Source organism: Martes martes (genome assembly GCF_963455335.1).
Source record: "Martes martes genome assembly, chromosome: 5".
Lineage (NCBI taxonomy): Eukaryota > Metazoa > Chordata > Mammalia > Carnivora > Mustelidae > Martes > Martes martes.
Window position 1 is genome coordinate 107,152,535 of NC_137892.1, and position 20,299 is coordinate 107,172,833.

Genomic DNA, 20,299 nt, shown 5'->3' on the forward strand with positions numbered 1-20,299 from the left:
GGGGAGAGGAATCAGAAGTTGCAGTTTTCAACAGGGTAGAAAAGGAGACATTTAAGTGAGGATATGGAAGAGGACAGGGAGTGAGCAAGCAGATATGAGGGGAAAGACCCCCAGGCCCTAAGTCAGGACCTTGAGCCACTGCAAGGAGTCCTATATGGCTGGCATGGAGTGAGTGAGGACTCAAATGATATAAAGTGGGGAGAGGAGGCTTTCCATTGGGTTTTTATGAAGACTAATGGAGATAATAAGTGAAATGCACTTAGCAGGTAATAATCACCATGGCTGTGGCTGCTTGCTCTGTGACAGGCACTGTGCTAAGTGCCTGACATCCATTAGCTCATTCAGTCTGCACCACAGCCCAAAAGGGTTTTTACAACCCTGCTTGTTTTATACACAAGGAAACCGAGTTTGAGGCAGGCTACATAATCTGCCTAAGGTCATAAACATTAGTAAATGGCAGTGGTAGGATTCTAGTGCAGAATTCAAACCTAAGCAGCAGCTCCAAAGATTGTGCCTTTAACCACCGAGCTGACTGCCTCTCATAAGCAAAGGGGATGGGAATGAGGGAGGTGAAGGAGGAATATGTGCATGGAAGAGCAGCCCCAGCAGACTGCGAGCATAGGGAGAAGGAGGAGGAAGCAAGCAGTGAATAAGCAGATCCTTAACAAGAGCAGGAAGCATAATGCAAAAGCAAAGACAGGCAGCACAAGCAGGGAGCAGAGCTGGGTGCATGGCTGCTTGGGCCCAAGGGGCCTGACCATACACACAGCAGACACAAGCAGAGGCCAGCCAATGGGCCAGCAATAGGGGAATTCAGGGAGCCATGAAAGTCCCAACATTGTGATCCTCAAAAAGCAGACACCTGGTAAACATATCCCCTCCTCCTTAAAAACAAACACACATACAAGCAAACAAAAACAACAAGAAAGGGTTAGGATTGCATGAACTGTAAGCCAAATTTTGAGCATGGATCAAGACACCATTTATTAATTTAAATCTGAGGGTTTTTTTTTTTTAAATAAAAACCCTTGCTGTCTTGCCTAGGTAAAAACACGGTACCAAGTAACATTTGTTACATTTATGAAATTAAGTACCGGATACTACATGGATAACTTGGTAGGTGTAGTCTCATTTCATCATCAAAACACAAGAATTGGTTTATCCCCATTTATGGAAGAGAAAACTGAGGCTCATACAGGCCTGGTCACTCAGTAAGCTGGGCACAGGGACAAACATATGACTCCCTCCCAGGTCTGTCTAGTGTGACACTGACCATCACTGAGCCAACACGCACCAACACAAAATGAACATAATCACTGCTCCACATTTACCCCTGTACTTTAGCCTATGGCAGCGTTAGGATTTATAAGGAACATAGACAAGTGGGAACAAATCCCAGTACAGCGCCATGCTCTGAATTTCTTCTCTTTTAGAGAGCCATCCTTAGAGAAGGGCTGCAGCCTCATTTCTAACGTGCCTGGCCAGCACGGAGGAACGCTTTTCAGTGCGCATATTGTGACTGTGGGAAGCACAGTCTTCTCTGGACTGAGTAATTCCACAGTTCAGAAATGTTGGGGATCAGCTCAGCTGGTTGTCTGAGCTTCAGGATAAAAGGAGCTGCAAGGAATTTTATAAAGAAGCTCAGTGCCTAGAAGATAATCACTTCAGCTCCTTCTGAGTGTTTCTCTCTATGCTTTATACCTCCCAGAAGCTTAGTCATTCCAGAAAAGCCTAATGGATGATGGTCATATTGATGGCTACTGAACATCTTTTGGACACACTTCCTACACTTTAGGAATTTCCCATATTTTTAAGCCTGCCTCCCCATGGCAAAAGCTTGAACCTGCTCTGCCAGCTTCCACTGCAACTATGGCACAGATAGATGCCCAAAGACACCTGCCCCAGACTTTGACTCAGGAGCCAGTGACATAAGGAGAGGGAAAAAGGATATCACATTATTGGACTATGTGATAGAAATAAATAACCATTAAGAAATTCTATCTTTCTCAACTCTTCTTCCTCCCTTACCCAACTGCATCCTGCATATTGATATAGGATACTCCTTTAACCCTCGCAAGCACTCATGTGCAGTATGTGCAAAGAAAAATGGCAAGGGAACAGCTAATGGGAGCTAGATCAGCTGAATTATGCACAGGAGGAAAGAAGACAAAGAAATAACAGGAAACAGGAACACAATACCAGACACAATAAGTCCCCAAAGCAATAATTATATTATGATTTCCCACCAGCTGGCTTAGAAATTTCAAATCTTCTATTTTTCTAGTCTTCCAAGTAAAAGGCCTTCCTAGTATCGGGAAATACCTCCATTGCTTCCCAATGTCCTTGATGCTGTACTAGAGAGCAGAACCATTGATAAAGATTCTAAAATGATTAAGACAAAAGAAAACCGCCTTCCCTCAGCATGGGGTCTTAGACCTTTCTTGCAGGTTGGCCTATACTTTGTTCATGCGAAAGGATTCAAGATTAGGCCTGGATTATCTTAGAGACATCTCTTCTGACCAGAGGTATCCCTTATCCCCCAAAATGCACTTTGTTCAATAGGTATTTCATGAGTATCGATGATGTTCTATATGCTATGCTGGGAATACAGCAAGAAATGACACACCACCCCACTCCTTAAGAAGCCAAAAGTCACTTGGAGTTCCAGCAACACCAGATTTACACTGAATGAAGAGCTAGAGATTCTGCAGGATGACTTGCCTTGAGGCAGAGAAGACGACTAATGTGCAAATGCTCTTTCCTCCAGTAGAGGGAAGAGACAAAGACTAAGAGAGAGAAGACAGGAAGAAGAGAGGGAAGGAGGAAGGGAGGAGGGAAGAAAGGAAGAAAAGAAGGAAAGAAAGGAGCAGGGAAGGAGAAAAAATAAAATAAACCAAAAGAAAAAAGGGACAGAAGGTATGATAAAAGAAGAATACATGTTCTTCTTGTAAACCTAAAGTTCTCACTTGCAAGATGAGATAACATATCTTTGCCTATTAATCTGGAATTATAATGTTTGAATCCTTGAACTCCTCCAAGAAACTCAACCCTTAGAAAGACCATTCGTTTTCAAATAATTGACAAGTATCTCTCAAACATGGAAGAATACCCCTAAGACTTTAATACACAGTCTCTACTTTGAGTAACTGGCAAGTGAGAGGAAACAGATACTTCACTTTAAGAATAAGGGTTGGTGGAGGGAGGTGGATGGGGGGTGGGCTAGATGGACGATGAATATTATTAAGGAGTGCACTTGTTATGATGAGCACTGGGTGTTGTATGTAAGTGATGAACCACTGAATTCTACTCCAGAAATGAATATTATACCCTATAAAATTGCCTAAAATTTAATTAAAAATAAATTACTTAAATTTAATTTAAAAAATAAAATAAACTTTTAAAATAAATAAAAGTTTTAAGTTAAAAAAAAGAATAATGAACATGACATATGTTATGTGACATGGTTCAAGTCATTCATCTCTTCCAATTCTCACCTGAAATCTCAAAGAATGTTTTTGGAGAATCTAAAATGATTCATATTTCAGATGCCTTGTCAACTATGAAAATTTGTAGCCCATCCATTGTCATGGTAAAAATGATGACTATAGATTTCTACTTTCTTTTGGGAAACCATCTCTCCAACTAAATAAGTCTATACTGTGAGTGGCTGACCTGGCCCATGGCTCCAGAGGTACACATGAAACCACTGCATATTCATTTTCTTGGTCAGACTGTTTAAAACTATAGCACATGACCCTTAGCAGAGGACCCAGAGGCAAGATCTAGGGAGACAGAGACTACCCCGGTGACGTTGAGTATCTGGATACAGTCATGCCTGAGACCAACTATCTTCTGGATTTTTAAAAAATGTGAAATAAAATAAAAGTCCTACTCTCCCTAATAAATCAGTTTGAGTTGAATGTTCTTCATTTGCATTGATGAGAACCCAGGCAATACATTCTCTGTAAGTTTTCCTTATTTCCCATCATACACAACCAATCTGATCATATACACAATTGCAACCAACTGCCTGCCTAACTTTGCCTTATAGCCAGGATGAACGTAAATTATTCTTTTGCACGTTGCATTTGAATGCCTCTATCTCCAAAGCCCTTCAAAAACAAACAAACAAACAAACAAACAAAACAAAACAAAATAAAAACAACAGCTAACCTCTGTAATACTGCTCATCAAACGTCAAATCTCTTAGGTGTTCTAACAGGTCAGCTCAATTTTTGGCTACTAGGATCTCAAGGACAGACAGATCAACTGCAAATACCAGCTCATCTGTCATGCACAACCTCCTAGGGCCAAATAATTGTCAAAGTCCCTAAGTTCTGCTCTCTCCACTCCCAGCACCTCTATCACTGAAGATTCCTGGAAAGTTTTCTATCTCAAATCAAATGAAGAATGATAGATGAAACACAGAAGAGCCTCAAATCACAAATCAAGTTCATTGGATGAAGCATAACTCTGTAACATGTTAAGATTTATTTTTTTGCCTGAATGAGCTTAGAGGGAACAATTATAACCTATTCATAACTCTCTATGTTGGATTTTTAAGTTGTTTTTGATCAATGGCTGGTTGTAATTTTATAAAAGAATCTCTCTGATGACACAAATACTGTTATATCCTGGAGGAACTGTGGAACTAATCAATCACTCTTACATAACAAGCACTCACTGTGAAAATAATGTCCTCGACCGAACAATGAACTTGAACACATATTCCAAAGCTTTCAGTGTTCTTAGGATCGGCTCACATTGCTCCCCTCTGCTGGAGGTATCCAAGTAAGTCTTCAGCACCGTCATCAATTTCCTGAATAAGGGATTATGTTTTCAAAATACATCTCTTTCCAACCCACAGCATGGTCATTAATTTGCTCTATAAATTATAAAGCATTCAATCAAAGGTTAAAGGTGGTGGTATAGCTAAGCTTACTAACTCGTTTGCAGCCATAAAAATAACTCTGCTTAAAAACATATATATATTTAATACGGGGAGTGAATAAGTATTTCCTGCCCATAGAAAACCAGCAAAGGAAAAAACTAGTGAGGAAAAAACAATATTTTGACTAGGAAAACTTGTCACAATCAGGATATGAGTGGGAATAATGGTGGGGAGAATGCTCTTTTTAACATTTGCTTCCTACAGAAAATATTCTAATAATATTATAGAATTCCCTTGCTGAGAAATTTTCCATGTTTCTTCATTACCAGCAAGGCAGACTTCAAACTATTCGGCCCAGCTTTCAAGACCCCTTTACTAACTGGCTTCTCCCAACCTCTCCAGTATCAACCCCATCTGTAACCATCATCCCCTGTACCCAAGCTATAATGGGTACTATACTTGGCCTATGTTTTCTCCTACCTAGCCTCTGAATCCCAGTGTCTACCACAAGTAGCTATTCAATAAATGATAGCTGATTGACTGACTGAATGAATGAACGTTTTCATGTACTTCTACCACAATAAAATATTCATTCTAACCTATGGGTTTGCATATTTTTATTTAATCCAGATAACCCAGCATGGATGGAGTTTTATCAGTAAAGGGCAAATTCACACAGCCTGGTGCAAAAGGAAAATACTCAAGTTCCTTGTGCCCTAGGCATCCTGGTAGGGCAAGTTGAGGGTGCACAAGAAATCCCTATATGTACAGTAACTTACTTGTAAGCCAAAGTGGCACTGAAATGCTGTTGAATGTAAGCCTCCAGAACGGTATTGAAATGCTGGAATTTCCGGTCAGCAATGAGTCCTATTATGTAGATCTGAGGAAGATTCAAGGAATCAGTGTTTGGGGGTCAGACCCAAGGCAGGAAGCCATACTCACATGGCATAACTGAACCTCCAGCAAAATGATTTTGCTCAGGAATTAGCTCATGAATATATTGTTAGTAGTCTCATTAATGTAATCTCTCTCTCTTTTTTTTTTAAAGATTTTATTTATTTATTTGACAGAGAGAGATCACAAGTAGGCAGAGAGGCAGGCAGAGAGAGAGGAGAAAGCAGGCTCTCCAGTGAGCAGAGAGCCCGATGTGGGGCTCGATCCCAGGACCCTGGGATCATGACCTGAGCCTAAGGCAGAGGCTTTAACCCACTGAGCCACCCAGGCGCCCCAATGTAGTCTCTTCTAAAAAGCATTCCATGAAACATGCTACAGAGTATCGTAGGATTAAAGGGTTTCATGGTTATATAAGTTTGACAAATCTCAGGATATCATTGTTAAGACTGCCTTCTTTACAGCAGGGTTCTTAGAGTCTTTAACATATTTACATCCATTGTGAATCTCTAAGAGGGTCATACAATGTCCAGCACTTCCCTAAGAGTTATTTAATCAAAGGATCTTTTTGTCAAAAAGCATCTTTCTTGAGGGCTAGCTTTCAAGAAGACCTTCTGGGAAGCACTGAATTAAGTCACAATTGTCTCCAAGTAATCTCTTTAAAATGTAAATGTCACTGACATAACTAGTTAACATATTAAAACTTTACTGATACCCTAGTATGGACATGACACTGAGAAAACATGAGATGGGACAGATCAGAGGAAGAGACCATTTGGGAAGAGGGAAGAGGATAGATCAGGAAAGCGCGCCACCATAAAATGTGCTGGGTGGGCAGGAAGGTATTATGACACTGCTAAGCTGGAGACTGTAAGAAGAAGGTAGGAAATATTTTGGGTGCTTCACAACCTGGCCAAGGACTAGCTCCCAGCATTCATGGAAAGCTGAAGCCATTATTCACGGTATCCAGCTTCATGTACTTTCAACCAGTGCCAATATGACATCAATTAAAATTCCCCTTTTACTCAGCCAGCCATGCTTTTAAATGAATTAGAAACAAATAAACTAACAAACAAACAAATGCAGCGGCTCATTCATTCATTGCTCTAGTTGCTAAAAGTTACAATGCATCCAAAAAAGTTCATTAAAAGGGCCACTAAGGCCACAAATTCTCAGTGTTCTCACAGTGAGACACATATTAATATCTACTATCACTCAACACCTTTCCCCTCTTTCTTACCAAAGCATCAAAGACGAGGATATCATACTCATTACTTTGAGAATGCTCCATCATGATATTGAAGAGGGCATCCAGAGTATCTTGGAGAAACTGGACAAAATAATGAAGGTCATGTTTAAAAACAATGCAGGTGACCCAGAAATCCCACTCCTCAGTGTATCCCCAAGAGAATGAGAGCACACATCCACCATACGCTGCATTCCAAAGGTCCAGGGAGCTTTCTTAACAAGAGCCAGAACTTGGAGCAAACCAATTGTCAACCAACAGCATGAATGAACATATGGTGGCATTTTAATACTACAGAATACTCCACGGTGATTTAAAAAAAAAAAAAAAAAGAGCAAACTACTTCTACATGAAACAATGAGGATAACCTCCATAAGAATTGTGTAGAGTAAGATAAGTCAGACCCAAAAATGTACATTATTTATTTCTCTATTTTCATGAAATTCAAGAACAGGCAAAAAAAAAATCTATCATAGCAGTCAGCATGGGGAGGGGTAAAGAAGGGGTATGAGAGAACCTACCACAATGTCAAAAGTGTACTGTATCTTGATCTAGACTGTGGGTAAATGGGTATATACATGTGTAAAAATACAGGAAACTATACTCTTAGGGTAAGTATTCTGTATATATTTTGCTGTATTATATACTTCAATAACAAACTTTTTTAGAAAAATAAAAAAGAATGCAAAGATGGAGACAATGTAATTCTCTCCCAGATGTTTCTGCAAGCTGCCCAAAGGTGACAGATCTTGTGAAAGGATGTCTGGAGAATTTTCCTGCTACTGCTGAACCAGGTAGATGGGTCAATAGTGCACATTTAAAGCACTGATCTGAAAATTCTACCATTGCTTCTCCATGTATGGAAAATTAACTAAAATCTGATACTCTTCCTTCCTAAGGGGTGGGTCAATATTTCCTAGAGTCCCTGAAAACACACAGCTACCAAATAAAGAAGTTTAATCTCAGAGTTTCTAGCTGGACCAAGTTCCTGATGGAAACAAGACCACCAAGACCTGTGAGAAACACCTGTCTCATAGAAGTGGACAGAAGGGTTGCTTAATTAAATTTATACCTCAGACACTATATTCTCCAACACCATGTGGATACAATAATACATCTGACATTTGTATTGTTTTCTGCTTGTTTCACTTAAAATGTGAGCCCTGATGTCTTTCCCTCTTTCATGTATAATGCATAATACTCTGTAAGCAGCAGGAACTAAGAATACTTTTTATTTCTAATAGTAACATGTAAGTAGTACTAAGACATCACACTATTATAGCAACTTATACCAACAAAAATAATTAGTAGTTCCTATTTACTGAACTCTGTATGATTTACATGTTTAGTTCAATATTATAACTTTGTGTTAGAGACTATGCTAAGTGATTTTTAAATATTATTGCCTTGAATGCTCAAAACCACTCTACAAAATATGTCGTATTCACAATATTATCACATAAAGTTGGCAAGTGGTTGAGCTGAGATCTACACCCAGGCTGATCTCCTTCCAGGAACTGAATACAACCATAGTTTTCTACCACTCAACATTCAACATCCTTGAACCATATGATCCTCTGAATTTCCCAGTAAAGGTTTCGCATGGCAATTTGGGACACTGTGTCCCTCTGTTAGAGAAAAAGTCCCATCTCCCTTCATTTGCCCCCTGAAGCCATCCAAGATTTAAAGCTCTGTCACTGGGGACAAAGACAAACAAAATGAAGCCCCGCTGACCTTCACCACTTCCTCTCCATCGACGATCTTCAACTTCTCTAAATTCTCCTGTAGCAGCTGAGGCTTCATACGCCACTTCAGCAAACCCAGCAAGCCCACTGGAAAGAGTCCAGACAAGCAGAATTACTATTCTTGGCTTGAACTGTCCATTCAGGACCCCCCTGCGGTTACCCATGCACACATGCACATGTGCACTACATATATACAACTCTTGAAGGTTTCATTACCATTTTGGGTGAGCTTTGTGGAACACACCAGGGTGGAAATGGAGAACACATCCCGGGAGCTGACAGAGAGCCCCCCAACACTACTGGAGCTTCGACTCAAGGTGGCCCCCTTGTTTTCCACATGGTGTCGATAAGAAGGAAGGGTCAGGTAAGCACTGGCATCCTCCATCTTCTTACTCTCCCCCTGGAAACAACACCTTGGTTACTTCCCCCAGCCATGGGTACATGCCCAATGCCACATAGTGCTTGCAGTGGCCAGGTTGCACATTGTAGGGTGCAGAGAGTCAGAATTAGAAAAAAAAATAATCAGAGAAACAATAAACAGCTGGTATGGCAGGGCTATTTTTCCACAAAACAGGCAAGAATCCAAACAAAGTTGCATTAATGGAAAAGGGATTGACCAACCAATTGAGGGATTTGTGGATTTCATTAACAGCATGAAGGGAATTGAAGATTTCCCTGATAGGCCTTTTTGATTTCTCCTAAATTTCTTGAGATTTTTTTTTTTAAAGTGTACTCCACACCCAGCATGAAGTCTAATATGGGGCTCAAACTCATGACCCTGACATCAAGACCTGAGCTGAGATCAAAAGTTGGACACTTAACCAACTGAGACCCCCAGATGCCCCTAAATTTCTTGAGGTCTTAACACACACCTATCAGCAAAATAAGGAATCAGCTTAAAGTAAAAGTTAAGAGCAAAGGCACTAAAGTCTGAAAGTCCTGGGATCTAGACCCTGTTCTACCATTTGTAAGTCTTGTCTATGCTTGGTCTCTGTGTGTTATTTTTCTCATGATTAAACTGAAGATTAACAATATTACCTAGCTCCTAGAAATTTGGGGCAGACTAAATGGGCATAATGCATATAGAGCTCTTAACAGAGTTGACAGACACTTAAATCCCTTGGCATGTGGAAATGCATGGTTAGAGGTAGACATTACAGGAGTTAAAGTTTATTGAGCACTTACTTAGTACTGGAAGCTGCTCTAAGTGCTTTATATGCCTTGGTTCATTTCCTTTAAACTTCACAACTGCTCTTGTCTCTGTCATAGGCACTGCTATCATCCTCAGTTTACAGATGAGGAAACTGAGACTTAAGAAAAATGAGGACATTGCAAACTGACTATAACTGGACCTCCCCCTTTCCCCCATGCCCCTCCACTGCAAGTTCATAGTCTGTTGGGGAAGAATGGCTTTCAAGGCAAGAACTACCTTGATGTGCCATAAATGAGAAGAGAGAAGCTGTGCAGAAGGGGGTGGGGGGTTCCAGAAAACCCAGAGAGACTCAGGGAAAGAGTGCCTTGTGATGAAGCCTTGATGAGGCGGTGTTTGCCATGGAGACCACGGGCAAAAAGGTGTTTTCAGCCCCAAGGCTGAGAAAGCCAAGGACAGGTGTTGGATCCCTATGCCAACGGCTTAGCCTTATCCTCCTTCACAAGCACATGCTTTGTGTCCAGCCAGGCGCTAGCAGAGGCATCCCACATCCCCAAAGAGGGGTTGTGGGAAAGCATTCAGGTAAGACCAAGGCAAACACTTCCCACTTCTCGAAAACAGAAATAGTCTCATGATGTAAAATAATGATGGTCAGTATCTGTACACCCTTTTATACATAGCTCTTCTACATGGGTCATCTCATTGGTTTGTCATAAATATAACCACCACAGTTAAGAAAAAGGAAACTGATACTCAGGAAGATGTGTGAGATGATTCCAGATTTAGTCAGTGGCAGGATTGGGACCCCAGATTCTGATATATTTCCATTACCAGCAGTGAGGCATCTCTCAAATGTTTCTTGCTGGTATTCTACACATCCCACAGGGCTCTTTACAGACTCAATAGCCCATTCTTTTTTATTTTTTAAAAAATAAGATTTTATTTATTTATTTGACAGAGAAAGAGACAGCGAGAGCAGGAACACAAGCAGGGGGAGTGGGAGAGGGAGAAGCAGGCTTCCTGCCGAGCAGAGAGCCCGATGTGGGGCTCTATCCCGGGACCCTGGGATCATGACCTGAGCTAAAGGCAGACGCTTAATGACTGAGCCACCCGGGTGCCCCTCAATAACCCATTCTGTGTAATAGTAACCTTTTCCACTTATTCCATGTGTTATGTACCCATCACGGTTGTGTTTAAATGAGCAGTCTCACGTGATACTCATTCAACAGTTATTCACTGAGGGCTCTCAGAGGGGGAAACAGAGACAGAGAAGTTAAGATTTTGTGCAAGGCCACACAGCTGGTGAACCCTGGTGTGTGGGATGCTATGGTCCCTGCTGTTAACCACTAAGCAATGCTGCCATCTTCCCCTGGCTTCCTATGCCCCACTCACTGCAGAGTTAATTCCAACACAAGGTACCTTCAGGACAACCAAGTCGTGGGGTCCATCTTGCAGAGTGGTCCCATCTTCCTTCATCAACTTCACATAGGACATGGCAAAGTTCTTTTCTCCTTTATCTTTAGCTAGAAATAGCATTATGAGGTCAGGAAGAAAAAAAAAGACACATGGGCCACCCAGTTATCCCACTCCTCTCCCCTTAGGGGAGCTTCAGAGATGCCTTTTGGTCAGGTACTCACATTCCAGGGATGATCGATGCCGAAACATGAATCTCAGATGGATCCTCTGCATGTCTTCAATAGGGACAGCCACCTTGGTAGGCAGAAACCAGAGCTCAGAAGACAATGAGTTAAACAGCCCTCCCCTATCGAGCCCACCCACACCCACCAAAGGCAGTCTGACCATTTAACTGAGAGAGCTGCATGCTGATTTATTACCCATCCATCAAGCCTGATGAACTGTAAATAAATTACATAAGAACTAGCTATGAAGAGAAAATAAAGTACCAAATGTAATCCATTTGGCAAATTGCATTCCTAACCAATGAAAAGAGGTCCGTAAATTACAGTGGGTTAAAATGAATCTCCCCAAATTGATATAAAAGTCACATAACTTTAGCGCAGGATTTGATGCACTGCAAACTGCACAATGCACATTTTCTTTACACACTCCAGGAGTTCTGGCAAGTGCAGCAGGGCTTAGCAAATTAACCACGGTCATTAGGGGGTATGCTTGAAGACTCTTGTTCATGCAAATTCGTAAAAATGCTTGAGTCCAATAATATTTGGGAAAATCCTAGGGCTCATTCCCATCCTTGGCTGGACAGATACCCAGATGCTTTAACCTCTGAAGACACTGAGCCAAATCACTCAGTCCTCTGTCACCCCTGTCTCACTGTCCAGTGGGTGGTACATTGCACCCTAAATTGAGACACATCCAGCCTGGCTAGGACTGCCCAACTCCTGACACTTCCCAGCTCTCTCTGCAATGGGCGATTCAAGCCAAAGCAGAGAAGCTTAGTTACCTGTGAGGAAACCACCTTGATCTTTAAGAGGGACAAGTTTACACTGAATCGGTGACTATTAAAAGTCAAACAGATGTATACTTTGGGGGCACTTTTTGCTCCAGAGAATGAACTCTGAGCCTGAAGAGGTCCACCATTTGTGACTTCAGACAGAACAAAGGAACTGAGAGCCTCCTGGGCGACTGCAGTCTGATTCATTCTTTCATTGTGAATCAAATGGCCACTGCAAGCCCGTCACGGGAAACGCTGGCCTTGCTGAGGCGAGGCAGAGGCCCCGCAACACCAAAGCTCATGGTTCACATGGAGAGACACATATTTTAACAACCATGTGACAAGGGCTAGCAAAGAGAAATAATTAGAGTACATGAGAACACAGAAAAGAGGAAACCAACTTGATCCAATGGCTTTCTGACCCCAAAGTTGGGCAGGTCATTCTGAAAAGAGTGAGTGCAGGGAGACACACTGAGGAAAATGGGAATATAGGTGACCAGGCAAGAACCACTGATGTTCGGACAGCTGTGTCGGAAAAGGAAGTTATGTGAACATCTTGTGTTTGGGTTCAGAGCACGGGGTGAATAAAGACTGCTACTAATTACAAGGCAGAGATAGTCAAAGCTGCGTTCAAGCTTCACTGTTCACTGAATTAATTCCAAACTTCTCTTCCAATGTACGATATTCTCTTCTGCTTCGTGTGACATTCTGGTAATACGGATATTTCTGATTAATGCCACTTTTGTCTCAGGCACCCTCCCAAGACAGTGTCTTTCAGGCATTAAGTGGTCTCTTATAGCCTCACGTTCACTTGCAAGCTCTGTCGCTCCTCACTTCTGAGTGGAATGACACAGCTTGGTGGGCTGGACACTGTGAGCAAGAAGACCATCTGACAATCCCATCGTGGCTGATTCTGGGTCAGTGAAGGGGGATCAGGAAGACACCATTTCCACTGCCTGACACACCACTGAACACATACTAGGGTATTGCTTCAAATTAGGACGGTGTCTCAGAGCCCCTAGATACATGTTTGTTATTATTATTATTATTATTATTACCTTGACTGTTTCCATCCACCGTGGCTGTTTGACTTGATAGTAAACAACGGACCGATATTCATTCATGGGTTTATCCCCAGCTCCCACGCAAATTGCATTCTGACCCAAGGAAAAAAAAAAAAAAGAGAGAGAGAGAGAGAGAGAAACACGACAGAATTGCCATTTTTTGTGCTTGGACACTATTGGTCCTGAGGCCAACACTAGCCTTAGGGGCGGGAAAACCCTCCCTTCACCAACCCTTCTGCCAGGTACCCTTCTACATTACAGATTTATACATGAAGATCCCCGGCCCCAGGAGTGACAGCTGTTTAACTACAGAAATTCTATTACTTGCATTCTGGAAACCATTGGAGCGCACCAGGCACTGACGTGACTGCCTTATTGTAAATGGTAACCAGCCTTAGAGTTACTGCATGCTGCCAATCTTATTAATACTATTTGTTTCTTAAATCTGAATGTGCAGAAAGTTTACAAACAGGCTCAGAGCAGTCAAGCAGCAGCTCACTTTGATGGATTCTGATGCTAACAGGGAAACTGGGTGAGAGGAGGGAGCCTGGGCTGCCAACAGATACAGAGACAGAGGGGCCTGAGGGATTCCTACTGTTACCAAGCATCTTCTGATATCAGGCCCATGCCAAGCACTGGGATATGGACATGAGTCAGACATTAAACCTGACATGAGAGTTCACAGTTTTGGGGAGGGATCATTAGATAAGCAGACAAATCACTGAAAAACACAATGTGACAGCGGCGGACATATGTCTTTTTACTACAGTGGGACACAGAGAAGGGATACTTAAGTGCAGCCTGAGGATTCAGGGAAGATTTCTTGGAGGTGAGGACAGTTGAGGATCTTGAAGGAAGATTCCAAGTTGGCTTTCAGCAAAAAATGTGGGCAAGATGTTCTAAGCAGGGAATGAGCACAGAGCAAGCATACCTTAGTATTCCAAGTATAGGGCATTTGCTGTTTGCCATAAACACCCTCAGAGTAATAAGGAAAATTATCTTTTAATAGGGTCTGTCAGCACCTGATTCTATCTCTTTCTGATAATTCTTGTGGTTTGGCCCCCAAACAGGATTTAAATAGGGTCTCCCAGGAAAGGCCTAAGAATTTTACCTCCAGTCTCTAGATAGGGACATAAGGATTGGTTTTGGAGCCCCTGGCCCCCATATTGCAAAACTATGTGCCTCTGGGCATTTTTAGGATGACAGACTCCTTGCCTCTTACCAGATTCCAGCAGATTCACCAACGGATCCTTGATACCACCACCCCCACGCCCACCACCATGAGATTAAATGACCAAAGCCGACCATATACAAGCACTCTAGGACCCTCCATAAGAGAAGCTAACTTGTGGGAAAGAGAATTCTTCCCCTTTCACGGGAATTCTCCTTCTTTCCTTCCAAGCTGTAGAGCAAGAATGATTGATTGATGGTACTCGCAGTCAAATTGAGTCTATTTCAAAAATAAGTATATAGCATCCTTTCAGAATTAACCTCTAAAAAAAAAAAAAAAAGAATTGCAGTGTCTGCGTAGTTCAGTTGGTTAAGCATCTGTCTTTGGCTCATATCATGATCCCAGGGTCCTGGGATTGAGCCGCAAGTTGGGCTCCTCATTCTCCTTCTGCCTGACGCTCGCTCTGCTTGTGTGCTCGCTCTCTCTCTCTCTCTGTCAAATAAATAAATAAAATCTTTACTTACAAAATAAATTAATTAAATTAAATTTTTAAAAAAACAAGAATAACCAGTGAACTAAAAATGGAGAAAAACAATCTCTTGGTTTTCAGTGAGATGAAGTCTTTTAGAAATTTTTGAGGCCTGAACTATAAACATGCTTTCAAACTTGGTTTAACTATTTAGAGACTGCTTTTTGTTGAGCAATATGCTGAGCTCTTTACATATACTATCTCACTTAATCCAATCCTCACAAACACCACCAATGATCACCACTATTATCCCCATTTCAAAACTGAGTAAACTGAGGCCCTGAGAGCTTAAGTCACTTGCCCAGAAAGATAGCAGAGCTGGCGTATGTCTAAGACCCGCTATCTCTCTGTCCAATGTTCCTTTAACAACAACCTAGATGCTCTCCAGCCTCCCAAGATTTATATCAAGTGACATTTATGGGCTTAGAGTTTCTGTAACTCCAGTGAATCCCATGTAGCTTATAAAATTTGAGAATACACATATATCTCTGGTAAAAGTAAAATTGCAACTGATTCCCACAGAACTATCTTGGTGATGAAAATTTTTGATTGCCTGAGGCTTTAGAAAAAAGATCCACTATTACTCTGAGAAAGACCTAAGACCCTCCCTTCAACATGCCGAAGTTAAAATTGAATGTTTTCACATGTGTTGAGAATCATGACCAGGGACTGAGCCCAGTTTTAGAGAAAATATGAATTTATATATGACTCAAGTAAACCTGTTTAATAATTTTCCCCATTGCCCACCCCCAAGACCCCCAATTAACAGTAAGAATTCCTAGTTGGTTTCAGATTGTCTTCAATCTGAGCAGGAATCAGGAAAGCCTAGAGGCTTTAATGCTGACTCGGTGGACACACGTTAGCAGGAGGGAAAATCAGGCTCCTCACACAGGCACTCTGTACCTGGTTGTAATCACCAGAGGAACAAATGACCCCATGGATGCGCATGCACTTTATGAGCCTGAGTGTTCTACACCTATAAGGCCACATCCCAGGAAGATGCCAATCATCATCCATAAGGCAAAAATAAAGGCAGAATACTACCATTCCTTTCGAGTAATAATGGTCAATTTTAATGAACCCCTATTGTGTAGATCATCTCATCTGAAGTTCACAAAAGCGAGGTGCAACTGCCGGTCTCCTACTATTCAGACTGAAAACTGTAGGCATAGAGAGATTACATAATTTATTCAAGGTCATTCTGCTAATCCAGGCTGCATTAGGAATTGAACTTGGCTGCCTGGCCCCAGAGTCCATGGTCTTAAGCACTCTAATATCCTGTCCTCCATGCCCTGCCTCTACCCACGTAAGCTAGCTGGTCTCAGAAGAGCAGAGGTTTCTAGGCCTGGCATCAGAGCCTTCTCACTTCTCCTTAAACTTGCTTCAGGCATCTGTCCACATCAGATTGCCTATTTGACTGCCTGGGTTCCTGCCCAGTTGCTCTGCCTTCCCTAAATATTACCCCTCCTTCCTGTTTCTGAGTATTTACTGGAAACCAGGTGCTTTACTGGTACCATTTTGTTTAACGTGCAACCCCAAGAGGGTTTCAATAGTAGGAGATGATGATTCCTCTTTTACAGACAAATAAAACTTGCCCAAGATTACACAGGTACTAGGAAGAGAGGTTGGGACTTAAACCTGATCTATTTGATCCCAGAGCCCACACCATTAGCTTCTCTGCTATGGCCCCTCCTGGACAAGTTCACTGAGACTCCAAAGTGAGCCAAGGACAAGTGTAACCTACTCTGTCCTCTGGCCCCGCTCCTCCAAAAGCAGTGTGCGCCTGTAACAAGAAAAGAACTAGATATTCATGAAGGGGACTATTCCCACAGGAACCCACCAGTATCAAGTGTTTGAGTGTGCTGCCTGACACTTAATTAGGCAGTAATATTTATTTCTGCAAATAAAGAAAGAACAGCCTCCCACAGGCTTCCTTAGCAATTTTCAATAGTCAGTCAACTGAACTCCCCCATAACTTGCCTAATAGAGAAAACTGCAAATTACCACCGTGCCCCATGGTTACCTCTTCATTTCAGCCCCCAGAATACCTGCTTATATATTCATCTTTGAAGAGGGTGTCTGCTTAGCCTGGTAGGGTGTGACTGGAAAGGGTGACAGAGGGGTGGAAGGAAGAATGGTTCAGAAGCAAGATAAGACACCTGCCTTCCTGGTAACTGTTCCCTCCAATTTGTCCTTCAGCAATACTGAAGGCAAGTGTATCAGTGTTTTCAAAAATGAAGCTGAGGTTTAAAAGTTCTCCAACAGGTAGTTGGATAAAAATAACTTCAAAGCAATGGTCTATACCTTCGTGAAATGCAATTTCCCTTTCAGATAAAAAACCTCTGCTCTTCTTTTGTGTTCCTTTGAGCAAAGTGTCTCTCACTTATTTTACTTTTCAGAATCCAACAAAGAGAGGATGAGTTAAACCCTTGGATTTTTGCTCAACCAGATAGTAATTAAGGGGGCCAGTCTTTACCAACAAAAAGACAACAGGATTTTTTTAAATTCAAAAAATAATTACGAATTCTCCCAGGATTTGATAGAAGTGGTTATTAGCTTCATTTTTGAAATGAGAAAGAAGTTGGGGGATTTTTTAAATGGATGGGCATCACCATGAACTATTTAAGAGGGCCTGAAACCTGGATTCAAACTCCATTTCTGACACATACTAACTTTATGACCTTGGAAAAGTTGTTTCACTTGAACGTTTAGTTTCACCCTCTGTAAAAATGGGAATAATAATGGTAACACATCGTACTTATCCCAGTGCTTGGCACATAGCATTTCCTCTGTGAATGCTAGTTATGTTCTTAGGTAGAAGGAAACAAAACCTGCCTGGGCCCTGCCCCAAGGCTAGAGCAGATGATTTATCAATACTCACTCACCCACCCCACTGTGCTATCTAATCACCTGCTGTGGCCTAAGCGGAATCTTTGCCCACGCTGAAACTGCTGCGGAGGGCTGATTTTATTTTCAGCTCAGTACTCCAAAAGGAGAAATTGAGAAGCAGAACCCTCCCACACACTGGACACAATTGCTGACAACCTTAAAGGAAATATAAGTAAATAAATGTAAACACACATGAGAAATATTGTATAGGACATATGCTGTATAAATATTTATAGCAATGTGATTTGCATTCTTGAATATACGGTGTTGGCCCTCTGGAGACCAATTTACGAATAAGGCTTTCCACCAGAATTTCTAGCTGGGCACTAGGGAGTTGGATTAAGTCTTGGGAACGTCTGTTTTGAGGCCATCCTGAGTCTCCACACCAGCCCAAGGCTCTGTATTGATCCTTTTTCTTGCCAGGGATTTTGTCTGAATAAACCAGCTCAGATTTCAATGAGAACAACATTTTAACAACAAAAAGCTGACCCATAAGCTGAAGCCAAGCAGAAAGAAAAGAAAAGAGAGAAAGAGGAAAAAGAAAAAGAAGGGATCATGAAAGGGGAGAAGCAGACATTGAAACACTGCTTTGATGTAAAGAGAAAACGGCACAAGGTCTTACTATGGGCCAGCGTACAAACCAAGCTCTAAAGGTGTAGATCACATTACTCAAGGCCATCCTGAAGACACCTGACATTTAGGGAGCAGACCGGGATGGGAAAAGCAAATCTTGGTGAGCAGAAGCCCTCAAGGCAGCCGGGGCGCCCAGAGCAGCAACAGGGACCCTTACAGGCAGTGTTTTGCCATCCTCCGCGCACACACACATGATCACTTCCACATTCCTCTGCGTGGTCTTGTTGTACTTGTCAAAGTCGCCTTGTGAGAGAGTGATGTAGATGTCATTCCTGACATCCCCTGCAGGCAGAGGAGAGAGAGACAAGAGTTCGCATGTCTCTACAACCAGGAGAGACACTGACTAGAAGGCGCAGGGGCGGGGGTGGGAAGGCAAGTGCCCCGCCTTGACGTCTGCTAATGAAACTAAGATCAGACATGTTTCAAAAAAGTGTTGTTTCCTTATCAGAGAGGCTGGAGAAGGAGGTAACAAGGGGAAGGAGGAACATTAGGACATCAGTTGCAAAAAGGTAGGTAGGATGGTCAAACTTGGCTCTCTTCTTCTTATCATTAAAATTACTGAATTTCCATCCTCTAGTGACACCTTCTGGGAAGGCAAAGGAAAGCTCCTTGGCCCATGATGAATAACAACCACAGTCCACAGTTGCAGCCCCAGATCCTTCACTGTGCTGACGCAGGTAGGGTGACTTTTCACGAGTCCAAGGACACGGGGTCAGGAAGAGGTCCAGAGGGTCTTCAGGAATGGGGGCAGTAAGAATAGAAAACCCCACAGGGGGATGCACGGGGAATTGCCGTATCAGGTAAAGCACAGGCCCCCAGTGGACCACCGTACATGGTGGAAAGGAGTGAGTCAGCGGGAGCAGTGGTGGACGCAAGTCTAAGATAGGTTTAAGATAAAAAGGGAAGTTTCAAAATAGTGTTATTATATAATATCATGTGTTTTTCTTTTACTAGATACATGTTTGGACTATTTTAATAGAGGTTACTTCCGGAGACAAAAATTTGAGGGAGCTTTTAATGTTTCACTTTTTACCTTTTCACGCTATTTGAACATTTTACAACAGGCATAGTGTCCTCTGGTAATAAAAAAAATATATAGTTTAAAAATTTAAGAGAATGACAATGTTCTCTCCAAAAGAATAGAATTATTCTATGTGTAGTGAAGTAGGAAGGATGTCCATGATAAATTAAGTGATAAACCAAGTGGCAGAACCCTATATAAAGCATATAAAGTAATGTTATATAAGGCATATGAAGTGTGATCCCATCTGTGAGGCGAAAAAAGTGCATGTGTATGTATTTATGTGCCTGCGTTTATTATGTGACTATAGGGAAGATTTTTGGATATACAAAAATCATTTTCAGTGGTTACCTTCAGGGAAAGAAATAGAAAAAATGCAGTTGAAAAGGAAGGAGTTGACTTTTCGAAAAAAAAATGGTTGTGACAAGCCAGACCGACCCCTGCCCCACGAGATGGCCAGACCTGGCATGATGATCTCTGGGAAGCCCAGCTTCCTGGCCACCACAGTGGTCCTGTCCACCAGGTGTGGGTAGTCCTTGCGGATCTGAATGATATCACCCACAAGCATCTTCATGGTCACCCAGAGGCCTGGAAGGGAATGATCACCATGAAAAGCCAACTTCAAGGTATGCTCATGCTCACCCTCCCACCATCTC

At 42.0% G+C, this 20,299-nt stretch overlaps 1 protein-coding gene across 1 annotated transcript in view; it reads right to left on the reverse strand.

The window, feature by feature from the left end:
- Positions 1-20,299, reverse strand: part of DOCK2 (dedicator of cytokinesis 2) — a 403,190-nt gene that overhangs the window by 323,559 nt on the left and 59,332 nt on the right. The window contains exons 13-22 of the mRNA XM_080804304.1: positions 20,106-20,231; positions 18,780-18,904; positions 13,395-13,493; positions 11,561-11,633; positions 11,343-11,446; positions 8,990-9,173; positions 8,763-8,860; positions 7,023-7,112; positions 5,671-5,771; positions 4,685-4,819 (exon numbers count right to left, since the gene is read on the reverse strand). Of these exons, the coding sequence (XP_080660430.1) occupies positions 4,685-4,819; positions 5,671-5,771; positions 7,023-7,112; positions 8,763-8,860; positions 8,990-9,173; positions 11,343-11,446; positions 11,561-11,633; positions 13,395-13,493; positions 18,780-18,904; positions 20,106-20,231 (1,135 nt within the window). The remainder of the gene's footprint in view (positions 1-4,684; positions 4,820-5,670; positions 5,772-7,022; positions 7,113-8,762; positions 8,861-8,989; positions 9,174-11,342; positions 11,447-11,560; positions 11,634-13,394; positions 13,494-18,779; positions 18,905-20,105; positions 20,232-20,299) is intronic.